General features: G+C 64.3%; 2 protein-coding genes across 2 annotated transcripts; both read right to left on the reverse strand.

The window, feature by feature from the left end:
* Window positions 1–1,218: 1,218 nt before the first annotated feature.
* AMBP (alpha-1-microglobulin/bikunin precursor) lies at window positions 1,219–7,261 on the reverse strand. Its single transcript, XM_068164116.1, has 10 exons — window positions 7,104–7,261; window positions 6,382–6,524; window positions 5,636–5,712; window positions 5,052–5,165; window positions 4,490–4,591; window positions 3,974–4,011; window positions 3,014–3,092; window positions 2,236–2,403; window positions 1,949–2,125; window positions 1,219–1,351 (listed from the first exon to the last, which is right to left on the reverse strand). The coding sequence occupies exons 1-10, from the start codon at window positions 7,212–7,214 to the stop codon at window positions 1,320–1,322; spliced, it is 1,041 nt and encodes a 346-aa protein (XP_068020217.1). The 5' UTR covers window positions 7,215–7,261; the 3' UTR covers window positions 1,219–1,319.
* A 968-nt stretch (window positions 7,262–8,229) lies between these two features.
* On the reverse strand, window positions 8,230–20,050 carry LOC137454201 (uncharacterized). The gene is given in 3 exon segments (XM_068164168.1): window positions 8,230–8,505; window positions 8,508–9,269; window positions 19,769–20,050. Coding segments are annotated over 3 exon segments (1,320 nt in total).
* Between the last annotated feature and the right edge of the window lie 2,408 nt (window positions 20,051–22,458).

The following is a 22,458-nucleotide window of genomic DNA, read 5'->3' on the forward strand; positions in this document are numbered from 1 at the left end:
CCCCTGCCCCTTCTGGGCCCCACAGCATCCCCTGCCCCTTCTGGACCCCACAGCATCCCCTGCCCCTTCTGGACCCCGCAGCATCCCCTGCCCCTTCTGGACCCCACAGCATCCCCTGCCCCTTCTGGACCCCACAGCAACCCCTGCCCCTTCTGGACCCTACCGCATCCCCTGCCCCTTCTGGACCCCATCACATCCCCTGCCCCTTCTGGACCCCACAGCAACCCCTGCCCCTTCTGGACCCCATCACATCCCCTGCCCCTTCTGGACCCTACAGCATCCCCTGCCCCTTCTGGACCCTACCGCATCCCCTGCCCCTTCTGGACCCCATCACATCCCCTGCCCCTTCTGGACCCCACAGCATCCCCTGCCCCTTCTGGACCCTACCGCATCCCCTGCCCCTTCTGGACCCCATCACATCCCCTGCCCCTTCTGGACCCCATCACATCCCCTGCCCCTTCTGGACCCTGCAGCATCCCCTGCCCCTTCTGGACCCAGCAGCATCCCCTGCCCCTTCTGGGCCCCACAGCATCCCCTGCCCCTTCTGGACCCCGCAGCATCCCCTGCCCCTTCTGGACCCCACAGCAACCCCTGCCCCTTCTGGACCCCATCACATCCCCTGCCCCTTCTGGACCCCGCAGCATCCCCTGCCCCTTCTGGACCCCACCGCATCCCCTGCCCCTTCTGGACCCCACCGCATCCCCTGCCCCTTCTGGACCCTACCGCATCCCCTGCCCCTTCTGGACCCTGCAGCATCCCCTGCCCCTTCTGGACCCAGCAGCATCCCCTGCCCCTTCTGGGCCCCACAGCATCCCCTGCCCCTTCTGGACCCCGCAGCATCCCCTGCCCCTTCTGGACCCCACAGCAACCCCTGCCCCTTCTGGACCCCACCGCATCCCCTGCCCCTTCTGGACCCCACCGCATCCCCTGCCCCTTCTGGACCCCACCGTATCCCCTGCCCCTTCTGGACCCCACAGCAACCCCTGCCCCTTCTGGACCCCATCACATCCCCTGCCCCTCCTGGACCCCACTGCATCCCCTGCTCCTCCTGGACCCCAAACATCCCCTGCCCCTTCTGGACCCTGCAGCATCCCCTGCCCCTTCTGGACCCCACAGCAACCCCTGCCCCTTCTGGACCCCTTCTGGACCCCATCACATCCCCTGCCCCTTCTGGACCCCACACCCCATTTGCTCAAGAATGGAGGCTGGGCTCACTGGTCCCATTAGAGAGGTTTACTGCTGGAGGGATCTCCTGTGCTGCCAGCACCCTTCTGCAAGGGCCCCGGTGCTGCGTGCTGGCAGCTCGTCCTCTGCCCGCATCAGTTTGACAGGTGCAGAAACTCCTCGTCCTCTGCAAGTGGAGAGACAGACAGGCTCACAGCCCCCCTGCCTGCCCCACGGACAGACACTGCTGGCTGCTGCTTCCCACTCTGCCAGGGACGGAGCTCTGTGCGCCCCGGTGCTGTTCTGGGAGGTCACTTCACGTCCCACCACCCGCCGCGGCGGCAGTGCTGCACTTGGTGTTGGTGAGAGGGACCATCAAAGATGGGCTCTGCCCTAAGACGTTGCTCTGGCCCCATCTCCCATCTGTAGGGGCATGGTAAGCCCCCAGCTCCTGCCCTGCTGGGAGCAGGCTCACCCAGGGCTGGCTGTGTTGGAAGACCCCCGAGCTCGCCCCTCTGCCACGCTGCTGGGAGCCTGCTCGTCCACCCGCCCAAGGGCTCAGCGCTGCCCATTCTGTCCCCCAGGGAGGTTCAATGTGGGAACCCCTTTGCGGGGGGACTGGCAGGCTTATCCCAGGTCCAGGATGGACACATCCCAGACTCAGGACAGCCCTGTGCCCAGCTGGGGCAGACGCAGCGTAGCCAGCCCAGCGCCGGGCAGGAGATGGTGTGGGCAGCCCCGGCTCCCCGGCACGGTGCGGTGCGGGCAGGGCGCGGGCAGGTACCTGCCAGCGGCGGGGCCCCGCAGTACTCCTTGCACTCCTTCTCCGAGTAGAACTGGTTCCCGTTGCCCTTGCAGCCTCCGTAGCTGAAGGTGATGCACTTGCCCTGGGCCGCGTCGAAAGCCCAGCGAGTCACCGGCTTCTGGCAGGGCCCCGGGGCGATGGGCAGCCTGCAGGCAGCTGCGGGGACAGGGGCCGGCTGAAGGCAGGGGGCTCAGGGCCCCCGCACCCCTCCCGCGCGGGTGCCGGGGGTCAGAGCCGCGCTCCGGTCCCCCGGCGGGGCCGCTCACCCTCGGTGCGGCACGCCTGCAGGCACTGCTTCTGCGAGGCGAAGTTGTTGCCGTTGCCCAGGCAGCCGCCGTACAGGAAGGTCTCGCACGCCATGGACGAGGAGTTGTAGAAGAAGCGGGAGAGCATCCCGCTGCACGGCCCCGCGTCCCGCTCCAGCCGGCAGGAGTCTGCGGGAAGCCAGGGCCTGAGGGGGCTGCGGGGGCTGGGAGAGGCTGCGGGGGCTGGGAGAGGCTGCGGGGAGCTATGAGGGTCTGCGGGGGGCTGTGAGTGGCTGCGGGGGGCTGTGAGTGGCTGCGGGGGGCTGTGAGTGGCTGCGGGGGGCTGTGAGAGGCTGCGGGGGGCTGTGAGTGGCTGCGGGGGGCTGTGAGAGGCTGCGGGGAGCTATGAGGCTGCGGGGGGCTGTGTGAGGTTGCGGAGAGCTATGAGGGTCTGCAGGGGGCTGTGAGAGGCTGCGGGGGGCTGTGAGGGTCTGCAGGGGGCTGTGAGAGGCTGCGGGGGGCTGTGAGTGGCTGCGGGGGGCTGTGAGAGGCTGCGGGGAGCTATGAGGCTGCGGGGGGCTGTGTGAGGTTGCGGAGAGCTATGAGGGTCTGCGGGGGGCTGTGAGAGGCTGCGGGGAGCTATGAGGCTGCGGGGGGCTGTGAGAGGCTGCGGGGAGCTATGAGGGTCTGCGGGGGGCTGTGAGTGGCTGCAGGGGGCTATGGGAGGCTGTGGGGAGCTATGAGGGTCTGTGGGGGGCTGTGACCACAGGGCAGGGGCAGCCCCTCCGCGGGGCCCTACCTTCCTTATTGCTGGTGTATGGGGGCAGGGGGCCGGCCGCAGAGCCCTCCTCGGGGGGCAGGATGCCTCTCCGTACCCTCTGCACGGGGAAGGAAGCACAGAGCTGCCGTCAGGCCCTGCCCCTTGGACCTGCTGCCCCCCACCTCACCCCTGCCCCCCGTGGCTGTGTCACTGCCTGCTCTGTTGGGTCCTGCAGCCCGGGCGGGCTCCAGCTCTCCAGCCGTCTCCAGCCATCGAGGCTGCGATGCCTCCGCACACCACAGTCCTCCCGGCCCGGTGCTCACCCTGGACGGAGCCACTGACACCCCCAGTGCTCCAGGCGTGCCCTCTGCTGGGAATGCCTCTGCCCTCCCTGACACTGTTACCTGCTCCCAGCTGGGTTGTTTCTCCGATGGGGAAGCCCCATCCCCTCTGGAAAATCTAAGCTCAGCCCCATGAGGATGGGAGGTGCTGAGTGATAGCAGTCAAAGGACCATGGAGCGCTGAGCTGCCTCCCCATACTGAGGAAGGAGGGCTGCAGCCTGGCTGCGACACCCACAGGCTGGCAAGGAGCAAGACCCCAGGCTCTGTGTGCAGCAGCATTCACCCATGAAAAAGAATCTGAGCAGAGAAGAGCCACTGCCTTCTGACTGCCAATGACCTCTGGTGGCCACCTGGCTCCCAGGACCCCCACCCGGCTCCCAGGACCCCCACCCGGCTCCCAGGACCCCCACCTGGCTCCCAGGACCCCCACCTGACTCCCAGGACCCCCACCCGACTCCCAGGACCCCCACCCTGCAGGCAGAGCTTGTCAGCAGGGATGAAAGGGCACTCCCCAGGGTGGTCAGTGGAGCTGCTGCCCAAGCAATGTGTCCAGCCCCTAAAGTTTGGCCACTGGACAGCAGGTCTGCAGTGTGTTTGGTTTGGAGGGGATGTCCCCAGCCCCGATCAGTCTCAGGAGGTTCTTGCTGGGACACTCACCGGGGGGGCAGCTGCAGTCTCCTGAGGAATGCATTCACCTGGCCCAGATGACAGGAGGGAAGGTCAGCAGCACGTCCTGACAAACTCATCTCACCCAGGTCCTGCCCCATGCACATACAGGACCCTGGGGAAGGCAATGCCTCCCAGGGCCACCCCAGCGTTCTCCCCCTTTTGCTGCCTCCCACTCACAGCAGCATCACCTAAAATCCCCACACTCAACCCTAGCACCCTCAGCACCCCAGGCTGAGCAAGGGGCAGCTCAGGTCCTGGGAGCACCCAGCCATGGGGAGCAGTCTGGGGGTGCATTGACCTGGCAGCCCAGGCCGTGGCAGCCTGGCTGACACTTGGCCTTACCTCCTGCCCACCCTGTCCCACCGGAGCCCTCGCCCTTCCTTCCTCTCTCCTGCCCCCAGCTCCCCATCTCCCCAGCCTCACACAGCAAGAAGGAGCAGCCCCAGCGCCCTGCATGCCAGGGGCACATGCAGTGGAGCAGGATCCTGCTTCCTGGTGGGTTACCTCTGTTGGTCAGGATGAAGATGGAGTCTGCAGGGATGCCCATCTCCAGAGCCAGCTGCTGGAAAGCCTCAATGAGGTCCTCCCTCAGCTCTGGACTCCTCCCTTGGCAAGGGAATAGGCTGTGAGTGGGGCTGGCATGGGAAGGGGTCTGCATGCAGCCCCCCCAGCAACCCAGAGAGCTCAGGCAGCTGCAGGCAGGCCCAACAGCAGCCTGCTGGTGCTCCTCAGCCTCTCCTGCCTTGTTCTTGACCTGGGGCTTGGACAAAGCAGTTTCCATGGTTTGCAGCCTTGGAGCACAGCATGTCCTGCCACTGCAGGGCATTGTCCCCTTCCTCCCAAGCTGCAGGCAGCTTTGGACATTCATTGTGTGCTGTGGCTCCAAGGGGAGCCCTAAGACTCAGCCTCTGCAGTACCAAGGATTAGCTGCTCCGAGGCACCACTTCCAAAGCCACAGCCAGGTCCCTCAAGGCCAAGGGACCTGTGTGACCCCCGGGTGGTGTTTCTGAGCTGCACTGGCCCATCCCAGAGCCTGCCTGCCCACAAGGGCCACAGCCAGACATACCATAGAGCTTCAGGCTGGTGCTTGGGCCAAAGCTGCTCTTCTTCTTCATCAGGATGACAGCATACTCCTCATAGTTGGTGCGGAGCACGTAGCACTGGATGGACACATCCCACTCTGGGGGACACACACAGAGCACATCACTCCTGCCCCTTGGGGACACATGGGGGAGCAGCAACCAGGCAGCTAATCCATGAGAAGAGCTGACCCCTAGGAAGCAGAACCCTGCCTCCCTTTAGGCTCAGCAGCCTCTTCTTGATCAAGGGGATTGGAAACTGAATGTTGTGGAGAGCTGAGATGCCACCAGCGCTCCTGAAACAGGGCTGGTGGGAGGCTGCCCCACCTTGGGACCCTGGGGACAGCAGGGATCTGCTGGAACACCTGGTAGCACCTTGCCTGTCCAAGCAGTGCTGAAACCAGCCTCTTTCTGCCAGCTTCATCCGGACTTTGGCTGGAAAGGCTGCCAGCTGTGGAGTGGCTTCTAAGCCCTCCTGACCCCCTTCCCCAGCCACCAGCTGCACCCAGTGCTGGCTCCCCCCACCCAGCCAAGCCACAGCTCCAGGGCTGAGCAGGTCAGCCCAACTCACTGGGGTTGTAGTAGGTGTATTTGCCAGGGGTGCTGGTTTTCTGGTACTCTCCTGAGGTCTGCTTGCAGTCACCTTGCCTGGAGGGAGAAAGAATGATCACTGAGTGATCACTGAGTGATCACTGCTCTTGGTTACTGCACAAAACCCATACCTGGGGTGCTGAGGCCATGGCACAGGACCCATGAAGTCCCCCTACCCAAGACACTGAGTGTTGGAGCCCAGTCCAGCCCCTCCTCAGGGCTCTAATGCCAGCCAGAGCAAGCAACCCACACACAGAATCATGGAATGGACCTCAGGGATCATCTGCTCCAACCCCCTGCTATGGGCAGGGACACCTCCCACTAGAGCGGGTTGCCCAAGGCCTGATCCAGCCTGGCCTGGAACACTTCCAGGCAGGAGGCAGCCACAGCCTCCCTGGGCAGCCTGTGCCAGAGTCTCCCCAGCCTCACACTGAAGAACTTCTTCCTCAGCTCCACTCTAACCCTGCTCTGCCTCAGCTCCAAACCATTCCCCCTGGGCCTGGCTCCAGACCCCCTCAGCAGAAGTCTCTCTGCAGCCTTCCTGCAGGATCCCTTCAGCTCCTGGCAGCAGCTCTGAGGTCCCCCTGGAGCCTTCTCCTCTGCAGGCTGCACAGCCCCAGCTCCCTCAGCCTGTGCTCACAGCAGAGCTGCTCCAGCGTCCTGCCCCAGACCCCTGGGCAAGGTGGCTCTGGAGGAGGGCTGAGCACTCCTGGCAGTGCCCCATACCGCAGCCTGGTGCTGGTGGTGCTGATCTGGTCATCAGTGGGGCCAGGGCCCAGCACCAGTGTGCCCATGCTGAACTTCTCCTTGTAGTTCTTCATCCAGGTGCAGGTGGTGCCGATGGCGATGTCAAACCACTTCCCATACATCTGTGGGGAGAAGCGAAGGACACCTCCAGCAGGAGCCCCTGCACCGAGCTGGCACCTCTGGTGCTCTGTAGAGCTGGAATATCCATGGCCCAGAAAGCAGCTGGGGGGGATGGTGCAGGGTGCCAAGGGTTTGGGAAGTGGATCAGCACTGAGCAGGACTTTGCTGGGTCCCCTGGCCAGCAGGTGTCAGACTGGCATCCTGCTGTGTGCCTCCCGGGGCCGAGGCACCAGCGCACCCATGGGGCAGGGACCAGGGCTGGCTGTGAGAGCTCTGCCCAGCAGGCTGCACCCCACATGGATTCTGCACATGGGGGCTGCCTGCAGGCCCTGCCCTCCGCTCTTAGGGCAGGCAGATCCACAGACATCTCACAGGATCCCTCTGCCCTGGCTTCTTGGGCTCCTGCCTGGCTGTTTGCTGGGGTGAGGCCGTCCCAGAAGCTGGTGCTGGCAGACTGGCACCCTGGGGTGGCCACACTGCCAATGCCTGTCCCACACAGCCTGACCTGGGTATAGGTAATGTCTCCCTGCCTTCTGCCCCCCCGCTGCCCCCAGCCTGCAGGGGCTGCCAGCCGCCGTTACCCGCTCGGCCTCGAAGTTCTCCTGCGCTTGGATCGCCTCATCCTGGTCCCCGATGGGGGTCCCGCTGGCCACGGCGGAAAGGAGGAGGGAGAGGAGAGCCCAGGACACCATGGCTGGTGGCTTCTGAGTGCTGCTGAGCCCCAGAGGTGCTGGACTCTGCGCTGGCCGCACTGCGCAGCCTCATGACCTTCAGACTGCGGCCGGCAGGCAGCCAGCCTGGCCGGGGGGGCTGGGGCAGCCGGGGGCCTTACACAGCCCTGGCTGTGGGGCTTCTGGGCTCATCGCTGCTCCTGATGGCAGCAGGCCTTTGCAGGGAGCTGTGTGGGGTGCAGGAGGGGTGGTGAGCATCCTCCTGCTGTGCCAGGCTGAGCTCTCTGCCTCTCCTGCTCCTGCACCGCTGCTTGGCCCAGACAGGGGTCCAGGCACTGCCTGTCTGCTTTGTTCTGCTTTGGGATTCACAGCCCTGCCCTGGCACCCTGCAAAGAGGTGCTGCCAGCCCTGCCAGAGCAGCCTGACCCCACAGAGAGGAGAGGAAAGGACCAAGGAGTCCCTGGTGCTCACCCCAGGCTGCCTAATCGTCAGCAGTGTCCATAGGGAGCAGAGCCCTTGCTGCCTGCTCCCCTTCCGGACCCCTTCCCCAGGGGTCCCAAACAGGTGGCCAGTGCCCAGGAGCTGGCTGGGTGTCACCACCCCACAGCCGAGGGTCCCCGCGGGCGTGGGCACCCCACCCCCACTGTTTGCCTTCACAGGAGGAGTGACCCAAATCAAACAGCTCAGGGGGTGGCAAACAGGGCAAAGGGCAGCGGTCCCTCTGCGGCCCGGCTCGGGCAGGGCAGTGCCAGGGGCCGGACTTTCACCCCCTGCACGGCGGGCACCGGCCGGCCCTTGGCGTGGGGCCGAGGGACGCGGGGCTGGCACGGCCGGGCGGGGGCCACGTCGGGGGTGTCCCCGGCGGCACCGAGGGGGTCTGGGTGTGCGGCACAGACCCCCACAGTGAACCCCCCGCGGCAGCCTGCCCTGCGCTCCTCGCTCTCGGGGGCAGCCCAGCAGCAGCCCTGGGTTCCAGCCCCCGCTCGGGGAAGCCGGGACCGGCCCGGGGACCCTGCCGCTCCCGGCCCCGCCAGCGCTAGATGGCAGCCGGCGGCAAGGAATGGCACGGCACGGCACGGTCACCGGCCCCGCTCCCGTCACCGGCCCCGCTCCCGTCACCGGTCCCGCTCCCGTCACCGGCCCCGCTCCTCTCACCGGCCCCGCTCCCGTCACCGGCCCCGCTCCTGTCACCTGCCCCGCTCCCGTCACCGGTCCCGCTCCCGGCCCCCGCCCCCGCTCCCATCACCTGCCCCGCTCCCATCACCTGCCCCGCTCCCGTCACCGGCCCCGCTCCCGTCACCGGTCCCGCTCCCGGCCCCCGCCCCCGCTCCCATCACCTGCCCCGCTCCTCTCACCGGCCCCGCTCCCATCACCGGCCCCGCTTCTGTCACCGGCCCCGCTCCCGTCACCGGCCCCGCTTCTGTCACCGGCCCCGCTCCCATCACCGGCCCCGCTCCCATCACCGGCCCCGCTTCTGTCACCGGCCCCGCTCCCATCACCTGCCCCGCTCCCGGCACTGGCCCCGCTCCCGTCACCGGCCCCGCTCCCATCACCGGCCCCGCTCCCGTCACCGGCCCCGCTCCCGTCACCGGCCCCGCTCCCATAACCTGCCCCGCTCCCGGCACTGGCCCCGCTCCCGTCACCGGCCCCGCTCCCGTCACCGGCCCCGCTCCCGTCACCTGCCCCGCTCCCATCACCTGCCCCGCTCCCGTCACCGGCCCCGCTCCCGTCACCTGCCCCGCTCCCGTCACCGGCCCCGCTCCCGTCACCTGCCCCGCTCCCATCACCTGCCCCGCTCCCGTCACCGGCCCCGCTCCCGTCACCGGCCCCGCTCCTCTCACCGGCCCCGCTCCCGTCACCGGCCCCGCTCCCATCACCTGCCCCGCTCCCATCACCTGCCCCGCTCCCGTCACCGGCCCCGCTCCCTGGCCCCGCTCCCTGGCCCCGCTCCCTGGCCCCGCTGCTCCGCAGCCCCTCTGCTCTGCCCCTCGCAGTCGCCCTTCCTTCGGCGGCAGGGCCAGGACAGGTCCCTGGGCAGTGAGCGCAGCAGGCATCGGCAGCAAGGATTGGCAAGGACTGGCAGGATGGGCATTGAGGACTGGCAGGATGGGCAGCGGGGACTGGCAAGATGGGCAGTGGGGACTGGCAGGATGGGCAGTGGGGACTGGCAGGATGGGCAGTGGGGACTGGCTGGATGGGCAGTGTGGCCAGGCAGGATGGGCAGTGAGGACTGGCAGGATGGGCAGTGGGCACTGGCAGGATGGGCAGTGTGGCCTGGCAGCTGCAGGTGCTCACGGGGGATGTTCCTGGGATAGCTCTGGCAGGGGGCAGCGGCAGGTGGGAACCAAACGTGGGGAGAAACCACCAGAACATTCCTGCAGACCAAACTCCTCCTGCCCCACTGGCACCGAGAGGCCCCAGCTCCCAAGAGCCCCTGCAGGGCCAGGCAGCGCTGTGGGGCACAGTGGGGCTGGCAGGGTGGGGTTGGCATAGTGGGGCTGGCATGGTGGTGCTGGCATGGTAGGGTTGGCATAGTGGGGCTGGCATGGTGGGGCTGGCATGGTGGGGTTGGCATAGTGGGGCTGGCATGCTGGAGCTGGCATGGTGGAGCTGGCATGGTGGGGCTGGCATGGTGGGGCTGGCATGGTAGGGTTGGCATAGTGGGGCTGGAATAGTGGGGCTGGCATGCTGGAGCTGGCATGGTGGGGCTGGCATGGTAGGGTTGGCATGGTGGGGCTGGCATGGTGGAGCTGGCATGGTGGGACTGGCATGGTGGGGCTGGCATGGTAGGGTTGGCATGCTGGGACTGGCATGGTGGGGCTGGCATGGTAGGGTTGGCATGGTGGGGCTGGCATGGTGGGGCTGGCATGGTGGAGCTGTCATGGTGGGACTGGCATGCTGGGGCTGGCATGGTGGGGCTGGCATGGTGGGGTTGGCATGGTGGGGCTGGCATGGTGGGGCTGGCATAGTGGGGCTGGCATGGTGGGGTTGGCATGGTGGGGCTGGCATGGTGGAGCTGGCATGGTGGGGCTGGCATGGTAGGGTTGGCATGGTGGGGCTGGCATAGTGGGGCTGGCATGCTGGAGCTGGCATGGTGGGGCTGGCATGGTAGGGTTGGCATGGTGGGGCTGGCATGGTGGGGCTGGCATGCTGGAGCTGGCATGGTGGAGCTGGCATGGTGGGGCTGGCATGGTAGGGTTGGCATAGTGGGGCTGGCATAGTGGGGCTGGCATGCTGGAGCTGGCATGGTGGAGCTGGCATGCTGGAGCTGGCATGGTGGAGCTGGCATGGTGGAGCTGGCATGGTGGGACTGGCATGGTGGGGCTGGAATAGTGGGGCTGGCATGGTAGGGTTGGCATGGTGGGGCTGGCATAGTGGGGCTGGCATGCTGGAGCTGGCATGGTGGGGCTGGCATGGTAGGGTTGGCATGGTGGGGCTGGCATGGTAGGGTTGGCATAGTGGGGCTGGCATAGTGGGGCTGGCATGGTGGGGCTGGCATAGTGGGGCTGGCATGGTGGGGTTGGCATGGTGGGGCTGGCATGGTAGGGTTGGCATAGTGGGGCTGGCATAGTGGGGCTGGCATGCTGGAGCTGGCATGGTGGGACTGGCATGGTGGGGCTGGCATGGTGGGGCTGGCATGGTGGGGTCATCACTCAAGGCAGAGCCTGAGGCATGGTATTCCCAAGGACCCCCCCCACAACATGGTGCCACATGGTGGCACATCAGGCAGGGCCCTGCAGAGGTGAGAGGCAGCAAGACCTGGGCCCTGGAGCTAGAGGCAGTGCTGCAGGTGGGGTCTGAGCAGAGCAGAGGGGCAGAATCCTGCTGGGCTGCCAGGGACCACTGCTGGCTCCTGGGCAGGTTGTCACCAGCTGACAACCCCAAGGCCTTCTCCTGCAGGCTGCTCTCAGCCACTCCTCACCCAGCCTGGCTCTGTGCCTGTAAATGCTCTGCTCTGATTGCTTCTCCCTTGCATCATCATCCTCATTTCTCTGCACCTGACCACCTGCTGCATCTTTGCTCCTTGGTTTTGTGAAGTCCTTCTGGAGCAGCCTTTGGACATCCAGAGCTGCCCAGGGTCATCAGAGAGAATTCCTGAGGCTTTCCCTCTTCACTGCCTTCTCCTGTGGGTGGATGAAGACAAGAAACACAAAACTGGGCTAAGGGCTGCTCCCTGAGGAGCCCCACAGCTGCCTGTTCTCCACCCTGAAGCCCTACATGTCACTTCTGATCCTTGAGCCACCTTTCAGGCCACAGAGGAGCCTCCCTTTGCTCCCACTAACCCTTGCCTAACCTTTGCCATGGTGCCTCAGCAGAAGCTTTCTGACAGCCCAGAGAGCTGATGTTCCCTGGATCCTCTGTATCTGAGACAGGCCCCTGCCCAGCTCTGCCCAGCTCTGTGTCCAGCCCCATGCCAGCAGCAGCTGCAGCAGCCCTGCCCAGCCCTGCCCAGCTCTGTGTTCAGCCCCATGCCAGCAGCCCTGCCCAGCCCTGCCCAGCTCTGCCCAGCTCTGCCCAGCTCTGTGCTCAGCCCCATGCCAGCAGCAGCCCTGCCCAGCTCTGCCCAGCTCTGTGTCCAGCCCCATGCCAGCAGCAGCTGCAGCAGCCCTGCCCAGCTCTGCCCAGCTCTGTGTTCAGCCCCATGCCAGCAGTAGCTGCAGCAGCCCTGCCCAGCTCTGCCCAGCTCTGTGTTCAGCCCCATGCCAGCAGTAGCTGCAGCAGCCCTGCCCAGCTCTGCCCAGCTCTGTGTTCAGCCCCATGCCAGCAGTAGCTGCAGCAGCCCTGCCCAGCTCTGCCCAGCTCTGTGTTCAGCCCCATGCCAGCAGTAGCTGCAGCAGCCCTGCCCAGCTCTGCCCAGCTCTGTGTTCAGCCCCATGCCAGCAGTAGCTGCAGCAGCCCTGCCCAGCTCTGTGTCCAGCCCCATGCCAGCAGCCCTGCCCAGCCCTGCCCAGCTCTGTGTCCAGCCCCATGCCAGCAGCAGCTGCAGCAGCCCTGCCCAGCTCTGCCCAGCTCTGTGTCCAGCCCCATGCCAGCAGCAGCCCTGCACAGCTCTGCCCAGCTGTGTGTTCAGCCCCATGCCAGCAGCAGCTGCAGCAGCCCTGCCCAGCTCTGCCCAGCTCTGTGTCCAGCCCCATGCCAGCAGCAGCCCTGCCCAGCTCTGCCCAGCTGTGTGTTCAGCCCCATGCCAGCAGCAGCTGCAGCAGCCCTGCCCAGCTCTGCCCAGCTGTGTTCAGCCCCATGCCAGCAGTAGCTGCAGCAGCCCTGCCCAGCTCTGCCCAGCTCTGTGTTCAGCCCCATGCCAGCAGTAGCTGCAGCAGCCCTGCCCAGCTCTGCCCAGCTCTGTGTTCAGCCCCATGCCAGCAGTAGCTGCAGCAGCCCTGCCCAGCTCTGTGTTCAGCAGCAGCTGCAGCAGCCCTGCCCAGCTCTGCCCAGCTCTGTGTCCAGCCCCATGCCAGCAGCCCTGCCCAGCTCTGCCCAGCTGTGTTCAGCCCCATGCCAGCAGCAGCTGCAGCAGCCCTGCCCAGCTCTGTGTCCAGCCCCATGCCAGCAGTAGCTGCAGCAGCCCTGCCCAGCTCTGCCCAGCTCTGTGTTCAGCCCCATGCCAGCAGTAGCTGCAGCAGCCCTGCCCAGCTCTGCCCAGCTCTGTGTTCAGCCCCATGCCAGCAGTAGCTGCAGCAGCCCTGCCCAGCTCTGTGTCCAGCCCCATGCCAGCAGCCCTGCCCAGCCCTGCCCAGCTCTGTGTCCAGCCCCATGCCAGCAGCAGCTGCAGCAGCCCTGCCCAGCTCTGCCCAGCTCTGTGTCCAGCCCCATGCCAGCAGCAGCTGCAGCAGCCCTGCCCAGCCCTGCCCAGCTCTGTGTCCAGCCCCATGCCAGCAGCAGCTGCAGCAGCCCTGCCCAGCTCTGCCCAGCTCTGTGTCCAGCCCCATGCCAGCAGCAGCCCTGCACAGCTCTGCCCAGCTGTGTGTTCAGCCCCATGCCAGCAGTAGCTGCAGCAGCCCTGCCCAGCTCTGCCCAGCTCTGTGTCCAGCCCCATGCCAGCAGTAGCTGCAGCAGCCCTGCCCAGCTCTGTGTTCAGCCCCATGTCAGCAGCCCTGCCCAGCTCTGCCCAGCTCTGTTCAGCCCCATGCCAGCAGTAGCTGCAGCAGCCCTGCCCAGCTCTGTGTTCAGCCCCATGCCAGCAGCAGCTGCAGCAGCCCTGCCCAGCTCTGCCCAGCTCTGTGTTCAGCCCCATGCCAGCAGCAGCTGCAGCAGCTCTGCCCAGCTCTGCCCAGCTCTGTGTTCAGCCCCATGCCAGCAGTAGCTGCAGCAGCCCTGTCAGCCTCTGCCCAGCTCTGTGTTCAGCCCCATGCCAGCAGCAGCTGCAGCAGCCCTGCCCAGCTCTGCCCAGCTCTGTGTCCAGCCCCATGCCAGCAGCAGCTGCAGCAGCCCTGCCCAGCTCTGCCCAGCTCTGTGTTCAGCCCCATGCCAGCAGTAGCTGCAGCAGCCCTGCCAGCCTCTGCCCAGCTCTGTGTTCAGCCCCATGCCAGCAGCCCTGCCCAGCTCTGCCCAGCTCTGTGTTCAGCCCCATGCCAGCAGTAGCTGCAGCAGCCCTGCCAGCCTCTGCCCAGCTCTGTGTTCAGCCCCATGCCAGCAGCAGCTGCAGCAGCCCTGCCCAGCTCTGCCCAGCTGTGTGTTCAGCCCCATGCCAGCAGTAGCTGCAGCAGCCCTGCCCAGCTCTGCCCAGCTCTGTGTTCAGCCCCATGCCAGCAGCAGCTGCAGCAGCTCTGCCAGCCTCTGCCCAGCTGTGTGTTCAGCCCCATGCCAGCAGTAGCTGCAGCAGCCCTGCCCAGCTCTGTGTTCAGCCCCATGCCAGCAGCAGCTGCAGCAGCTCTGCCAGCCTCTGCCCAGCTGTGTTCAGCCCCATGCCAGCAGCCCTGCCCAGCTCTGCCCAGCTCTGCCCAGCTCTGTGTTCAGCCCCATGCCAGCAGTAGCTGCAGCAGCCCTGCCCAGCTCTGCCCAGCTCTGTGTCCAGCCCCATGCCAGCAGTAGCTGCAGCAGCCCTGCCCAGCTCTGCCCAGCTCTGTGTTCAGCCCCATTCCAGCAGCCCTGCCCAGCTCTGCCCAGCTGTGTTCAGCCCCATTCCAGCAGCCCTGCCCAGCCTCTGCCCAGCTGTGTTCAGCCCCATGCCCTGCAGTCCCACCCTTCTGTACAGGCTTTGCCATCTCTCTGCTGCTACAGCAACAAGAATCTCAGTTTTCCAGCTCCCAGCACCCACTCCCAGAGCTGAGAGTTTCCTTGCCCACAGCCTGCTGCTGTCAGGAGCGGTGCCCCCTGCAGCCAGCACCTCTCTGCCTTCCCATGGGAGCTCTTCCCAGGCAGAAGCAAGCAGCCTCTGCCCTGGGGCATGTGATGGCCACCTAGTCCCATCAGTCTGGGGCTTCCTCCAGATTAACTTCACATTGCTTTGGCTCCTCTAAGCTTCCTGCTGCAGCATGTGGACCAGGCCTGGGGGTCTCCCCACCACTGCTGGCCTCTTCATCAGGCCTAAAGAGGATCTTGGGATTGTTTGGGTTAGAAGAGACCTTTAGGCTCCTGAAGCTCAACTGTAGGCTCAGCACTGCCAGGTCACCACTAAGCCATGTCCCTCAGCAGCACATTTCATGGCTTTGAAGCCCCTGCAGGAATGGGGACTCCACCACTGCTCTGGGCAGCCTGGGGCAGGCTTTGAGAACCCTTTCAGTGAAGAACATTTTCCTCAAGTCCAACCTAAACCTCACCTGAAGCAACTTGAGGCCATTTCCTCTTGTCCCATCACTTGTTCCTTGGGAGCAGAGACCAACCTGAAGCTGGCTTCAGGCAGCTGCAGAGAGCAATGAGGTCTCCCTCAGCCTCCTCTTCTCCAGGCTCAACACCCCCAGCTCCCTCAGCTGCTGCTCCCCAGCCCTGTGCTCCAGACCCTTCCCCAGCTCTGTTGCCCTTCTCTGGCCCTGCTCCAGCCCTCAAGGTCCTTCTGGGAGTGGGGAGTCCAAACCTGAACTGAGTGTTCAGAGTGTGGCCTCACTGGTGCTCAGTGCAGGAGGATGATCCCTGCCCTGCTGCTGCTGCCCACAGCACTGCTGCTCCAGGCCAGGCTGCTGGAGGCCTTCTTGGCCACCTGGGCCCCCCCTGGCTCCTCTCCAGCTGCTGTCACCCAGCACCCCCAGGCCCTTTTGCACTGGGCAGTTTGCCCCCACCCTGGAATGTCCATGGGGTTGTTTTGACCCAAGGGCAGGATTCAGCACTTAGCTTTGTTGAGCCTCTTCCCACGGGCCTCAGCATCATCCTGAGGGTCTCATTAGACTCTGGAAATCCCTTCAGGCCTAGCTGGCTCCCTGCCCCCCCGTTGTTGGGGTGTTTGTTCTTCCACCAGCTCTGCCAACTCTTTGAGGGTGCTCTGATTACCATTTTTAGCTTTCCAGTCTCCTGTTCCCAGCAGCACTGCCATCATCTGTGGGCTTGTCTGATCTCTCCTGGCCAAGCTTTCTGTTCCTGAGACATTGCTGTTTGCCATGGAGCCTCCAATTGACTCTTCCTTCACACCAGAACCACAGGATCACAATGTGGCAGGAAGGGACCTCCAGAGGTCACCCACTCCCAGTCCCTGCCAGAGCAGGGCACCCAGGGCAGCTCAGCCAGGCACACAGCCAGGCAGGCTCTGAATGTCTCCAGAGCAGACTCCACAGCCTCTCTGGGCAGCCTGCTCCAGGCTCCAGCACCCTCACAGGGACAAAGTTTCCCCTCCTGTTCCCCTGGCAGCTGCTCTGCTCCAGCTGCCCCCAGTGCCCCTTGTGCTGTGCTTGGCCATCCCTGAGCAGAGCCTGGCTCCAGCCCTGCACAGCTTTATCCCCAGCACTGAGGGCAGCCCTCAGGCTGCTCTGCTCCCAGCCCCAAGCCCCAGCTGCCTCAGGCTGTGCTCACAGGAGATGTTCCACTGCCTGCAGCAGCCCTCTGAGCTTGCAGGCTCTCCAGTCTCAACATTTCCAGGTGACTTACTGCTCTCCCTGTGTGCCACCTGAGCTGGGCATTTGTACTCCTGGAGCCACTTCTCCACTGCTCTCAGCAGTGGTGTGAAAGCATTTCCAGCTCTGCCCTTGCTCCTGGGCCATCCATCTGGCAATGGCAGGGCTCAGCAGCCACCACTTCTGCCTTGTGTCCTTCTCCAAGTCCTCTGAATGCCCAGGGCTGTATTTCTCCCCCAAACACCTTTTTGACCCATCTGTGGCTCCAGCCCTGTCTGGACCTGTCCAGGCTGTGGCATTTCATCAGGGCTGGCTGAGCTTTGCTGCAGCTATGGCTTTAAAATCACAGTTGCCAGGAAGAGAGCTGAGCCTGCAGGCTCAGGGGCTGGGGTTCAGGCAGTGGTGTGTCCCAGAGCCTCTCTCCAGGCTCAGCATCAGCTGTTTGTGCTCTGCAGCAGATTTCCTGCCTCTCCTTCACCTCCTCCTGCACACTGCCCACTGGGTGCTCTTTGCTCCTGCTCTGAGCTGTTGCAATTCCCTTATCCCAGCTGTGGCAGAGGAGTCTCTGGGCCACATATTGAGGGTGAAGACCCCTGGTCAGGAGAGCTGTTGGAGGCTTGGGCCATTCTCAGCAGGGATCTACCTTGCCTCAGAGGCTGACTGGTATGCCAGGCACTGCCTGCATCTCCTTGCACTGCAGCCCAGTGTCAGCCAAGGGGTGAGCAGGGATGGGAGCAGAGGATGAGTGAGGTGAGGACTTGTAAGGGGCCACAGAAACCTCAGAGGGTGCTGCCTTGCATCCTGTGGATCACAGAGTGCAAGCAGGACCACCAGCATGGACAGCACAGCCCAAATGCTCCTCAGCAAGAAATGATGAGTACTCAGGAAAGGGCAGAGCAGCCTGGGCTGCATCCAAAGCAGTGTGGCCAGCAGTCAAGAGAGGGGATTCTGACCCTCTGCTCTGCTCTGCTGAGACCTCACTGGAGTTCTGTGTCCAGCTCTGGGGCCCCCAGCATGAGAAGGACCTGGAGCTGCTGGAGAGGGTCCAGAGGAGGCCACAAAGATGATCAGAGGGAAAGAGAACCTCTGCTGTGAGGACAGGCTGAGAGGGCTGGGGTTGTTCAGCCTGGAGAAGAGAAGGCTCTGGGGAGACCTCAGAGTGGCCTCACAGTACCTGAAGAGGAGCTACAGGAAAGCTGAGGAGGGCCTGTTCAGGAGAGCACCAGCACAGGGGGCAGTGGTTTGAAACTGCAGAGGGGTGGATTTAGATTGGACATTGGGAAGAAGCTTTTTCCTGTGAAGGTGCTGGAACACTGCAGCAGGTTGCCCAGAGGTGTGGTGGAGACCCCATCCCTGGAGACATTCAAGGTCAGGCTTGATGGGGCTCTGAGCAAGCTGATCTAGTTGGGGCTGGCCCTGCTGCGGGCAGGGGGTTGGACTGGGTGAGCTCTGGAGGTCCCTTCCAACCCAGTGCATCGATTCTGTGATGCTGTGGAAGTGGGGCAGGGGCTGGACTGGGGAGGGAAGTTCAACCCCACTATGGGGGCTGCTGAAGGCACAAACCTCCCCAGGCTCAAGGAAGGCCTTGAGGGGTGGGGGAGGGGTGGGGGGAGGAGGAAGAGCAGAGATGTCCCCGATGGAGACAGGCAGGGACAGGGTCAGGACACTGCCCCCGATGGAGACAGGACAGGGACAGGACACTGCTCCCAGTGTCCCCTGGCACCCATCAGAGCTGGATGGCAGCTGTGGGCCTGCTGGTGCAGATCTGAGGGGCCGCTGGGAGGTGGTAGATGATCCATGGGGGGCTGTGTCTCAGGGCTGGTCATCAGCTTCTTCTGGGCACATGGCACAGCAAGAGAGGTGGATGGCAGAGCAAGAGACCTGCTGAGGCAGCTGCTTCCCAGGGCCCTGGGGCTGCCCATGTGCCCTCCAGGACCTCCCTGGGGCCGGCCGCACCAGGGGCACAGCAGCTCCACTTCGCATGGAGTCATCCCCCTGCCTGGGGTGGCATTTGGAGCAGGGTGTCAAGGTGGAGGTGGCACGGCTCTGTGTCTGCCTGGGGGCTGTGCTGGCATCCTTGGCTCAGGGTGGCAGTGTGCCGCTGGGTGCCCTGTGTGTGCGTCTCGAGCTGCCGGCGGCATCAGCCCTGGCACCTCCGTGGGGACAGCTCTGCCTCTGCCCACGGCCGCCTGCCTGCCCGCACAGCTCTTCCTCTGCCTCGCCCTGGGAGCCCTCCCCGCGCCTGCCCGAGGGTCGGAGCCGCCCCGGCCCGGTGCCGGCCAGGTCCCCGCCGCCCAGCCCTGCAGATGGCTGTGCCGCAGCCCCCAGCCTCCCGGGCGGCTGCTTTTTGTGTCCCGATCCCGGGCCCTACCCCTTCCCTCCTGCCCCTCCGCCACCCCCCGGCGCAGCCCCCACCGGAGCCAGCCACACACAAGTGAACTTTTCTGCGTTTTCCAGCAATTAAAAAGAATAAAGCAACAGTTGTCTCCAGGCAGGGCATGGATCCTGGTGACCCTGATTTTCTGTGTGGCTGGGCAGGGTGAATGGGGCTATTGAGACCCCGATGACTGGCATCTCCACTCCAGGATTGTCTCCCCTTCCAAGTCCCCCTCCCCGAGCTCTCCTCCTCCCTACCCTCCTCCTCGCTTTTAATTTCCTTCCTGCAGAGAGCTGCTCATCCCCTTCCCATTGGCCAAAGGCCTGAAAGGGAATGGAGGAGACAAGGGAAGGATTAAAGACGCTCTGCTTAGGAGCAGGCAGCCTGAATACAAGATGCACCGGCTGGGAAAGAATGGGGGCTTAGTGGGGCACCAGATCAGACCCGCCCCCGCCGCATTCAGCCCGACCTGCATTCCTGCATCGCTAAGCAGGGACCGCTCTCCCTGGCTGGCCCATCGGAGGGACCCCACGGACCCCTGTCCCACCTGCCGCCGCAGGTAGACCTGCCCAGGACGCTCCCACCGTGCTCCAGCCCTCCGGCTGCAGCCGTGAGGAAGGACAGCGGTGCGGTGGTGCTTGCAGCCCGGCCTGGGACACGGTGTCTGCAGCTGGGACCACGAGGGTGACGAGGCAGCTGGGGCATCCCTTGCACCAGCCCAGGAGCGAGGAGGACTACCCAGGAAGTTGCCAGCCCTCTTCCCAGCAGGGCTGGGTGCCAGGGCAGGCACTGCTGCTTGGAGCTCAGAGGAGGGATGGAGCCTCTGCATGCATGCCTGGAGAAGGGCTGGGACAGTTCCAGCCACAGCCTTGGTGTCAGAGATGGTGGTGGACCTCTGCTTGTGGACCTTGTCCTCTCGCAGAACCCCCCCAAAACCCCTGGTGTCCACTGCCCTTCTCAGGGCCTGCTGCAGCCATGCAGTTTGGGGTGCAGATGGGGCACAGTGGCCTGCACTGCCCCCTCTCACCGAACCCATTTGCCCCATGCCAGCAGGTGTGTGAAGGGCTTGTCACAGCCTGGCCTTTGGGCTGCTCAAAGGACAGGTCTAAGGCAGAGTGGATTTTGCTGCTAGGGTTGGTCCTTGGGAGGGGCTGGAGCATGATGGTGGAGCACAGGCTTAGGGTTACACTGGGAATGAGGGTCCCCAAAGGGCCACTTACCAGTGGACAAACCCATGCAGAGGCCTGCAGGGTGTCACCCAGCAGCAGGACTGTGGTGTTGGCAGCATCCTGACCTTTCCATGCTTCTTGCACCTTCCACACCAGGTCAGACCTCCATGTCTTGTCCCAGGTGAGGAGCAGGCAGAAGGCAGTCAGCTGGCCAGGGTGCTGCAGATCGGTGCCCAAGGACACCTCCCCTGCCAGGACAAGGCCAGTCCAGAGCTGGAGCAGCACAGCTCCCTCCATGTGTGCTGGGTCAGGCCCTAGTGCCTGCACAGCCATCTCCCCGTGGCAGGCAGGGAGATGAGCTCTTTCTGTGGGAGCTGGGAGTCTGAGCTGAGCCTCCTGGCTGCAGCTGGGCTCCTTCTCAGGAAACCTCTCTGGGGCCCTGCTGACATTCACTCAAAAGCTCTGCTTCCTCCAGCATCTTGGTGGTGCCCAGCAAGGCCCTGAAGTGGGGTTCAGCAAGGCTGAGAGGCTGGGGTTCAAGGATGGAGTGGGACAGCAAAGTCCTACAGCCCTGGAGCATCATCTGTGAAGGCACCCAGTGATCCCACACCACTCCCAATTACCCTGGGCAGCCCAGGTTCCCGTGCAGGGACACAGCTCAGGGCGCTGAGCACACAGCTTTGGGGCTTTGCACTGCAGGGGCAGGGGGCTGAGCTCCATGTCCCACATCCCATGTAGTGGGTAATGTCATTCCATGTAGTGGGTAATGTCATTCCATGTAGTGGGTAATGACATTCCAGGCTTCCTGGGGGGTGTCCCAGCACTCCCCATCTTCTGATAGAGGTGCCATGCTGGCTTCTGCACCCCAAAGCTGTGCAGCATCTGCAGTGGTCAGGATGGAGCCCTGGTGGCCATGTGAGCATGGCTGCAGGAGCCCAGGGCGGGAGGTGGCTGAGCACATGGAGGTGGCCTCTCAGAGCAGCCTCGGTCGCCTCCCAGGCTCTTGGTCACATTGATGCAGAGCAGGATTCAGGCACTGAAAGGTAGCCACCATGTGCCAGCTGAGGTGCCACAGGGTGCCCAGGACATCTGTGCAAGGCTAGGAGATGGGATGGCCTCCAGACCCTGGGGCAGAGGTCAGACAGGACATGCCAGGACACCTCAAGCAGCAGAGCAGCTTAGGTGCTGCTGTTCCTCCTCTGCTTCCAGAGCCTCCAGAGGAGCCCAGACACCCTCTGGATGGACCCCCAGAGTCAGGGACACTCCACTGACCTGACCCTGCACAGGCAGGGTCCCAGTTACTGCTGCCCCCTGAGCTCTGCTGGTTGACACCAGAGTCCCAGAGGTCCAGCTGGAATCCCTCAGACAGCTTTGATGCTCACATCCAGGAATTTTGCAGCTCTGTGGCTCTGGAAGGAGCTTGGCCCCAGAGGAGAGCAGGAAACCCTTCCTGGGGGTGCACCTCCATTCCCACCCCAGAATGCAGAGGGGAATGTCCATCTAGTGCTCCTCCAGAGAGCAGTTACAGCGCTTCAGGCATCTCACCACCAGCCCCCACACTTGTCATGGAGCCCACCTGCACGTCCTCCTTCATCACTGCATCCTCGCACTCAGGGAACAAGGTCTGAGGCCTTTGCTCCTGAAAGCTGCTCTGACTCCAGGGCAAAGTGGGCAGGAAATCAGCAGCTTTGCACTGGGGCCTCCACTATCAGCACGAGGCACCTGCCCTGGTGAGTGAGCTCCAGCTGTGCTGAGGCAGAGGTGGACACATGACAGTGGCCCTTGGCTGTGCCTGCACCTGCAGGAGGCCTCTCCCTTCTCGCCCCTCACCAGGACAAGGAGCCCTGCTCTTGGAGTTTGTCTGTGGGACAACTTTCCCACCTTAAGACTCAAGTGTCCCTGTTGCCCCCTCACTGCCACAACCCCCCCAGCACAGTCCATGGGCAGTAGGCACTGGGCTGCACCTTCACCCCTCACGGTTCCCATCCAGCCCCCAGCAGCTGCCTGCAGGCACCAGTAGCTCCATCCCAATGGAGGAGCCCAAAGGTCCCAGGTGGGGAAGAAGCCTGGAACACAGGTGAAAGTCACCTCCTGGCCGGGGGGAGGCTTTTGTCCCCCTTCCACCACGCAGAGGGGGCAGAGGCTGGCGGTTCCCAGCCCGCGGCGGGGATGGGGAACCCTTCCCTGCAGCCGGCCGGGCTGGAGAGGGACCGCGGAGCTCTCTTTAATGCAATGCTATGAATACTCGGGGGCTTTCTGCTCACTGTTTAATGGATTTGAATGTGAAAAGGTGGTGGAATTGGGAAGAGGGGAAGAGAGGGGGGAGGCCAGGCCTCTTTGTTCGGGGATGCTGCTCCAGCCTTGGATTTATTTAGCATTTGGAGGGCTCTGGGGTCTTTCTCTCCTCCCCAGCCTGCAAAGGCTCGCTCCCTTTTCTGCCTCATGCTTATTAGCATAGCAGCTGCTCGGGAGAGGGGCAGGCAGGAGAAAAGGACAGAGGCGGCCGGGAAATGAATAGGAGGGGAGAAAAATAGCTTAAAAGGACACAGGCTTTGAATGAGGGGGAGTCGTGAGTGGAAAAGGGGACAGGGGGCAGCTCAGAGTTGTCACCGTAGCTGTGAATGTGAGCAGGGTAAATGTGAGGACCTGCTGGGGATGCTTGTCCCGGCTGGGCACTGTGCCGGGGGATGAGGGCCTGATCCTGGCACTGCAGAGCGAGACCAGGGCTGCCCCACACTGCT

Source organism: Melanerpes formicivorus, unplaced genomic scaffold, assembly GCF_026170545.1.
Source record: "Melanerpes formicivorus ecotype bairdi unplaced genomic scaffold, bMelFor1.0.p_v2 SCAF_77, whole genome shotgun sequence".
Taxonomy (NCBI): domain Eukaryota; kingdom Metazoa; phylum Chordata; class Aves; order Piciformes; family Picidae; genus Melanerpes; species Melanerpes formicivorus.

Coding starts and splice junctions, on each gene's coding strand:
- AMBP (XM_068164116.1), bottom strand. CDS start 7,214: ATGGTGTCCTGGGCTCTCCTCTCCCTCCTCCTTTCCGCCGTGGCCAGC. Junction 2,404..3,013: donor ATACACCAGCAATAAGGAAG/GTAGGGCCCCGC, acceptor GGCTTCCCGCAG/ACTCCTGCCGGCTGGAGCGG. Junction 2,126..2,235: donor GCAGGCGTGCCGCACCGAGG/GTGAGCGGCCCC, acceptor CTGTCCCCGCAG/CTGCCTGCAGGCTGCCCATC.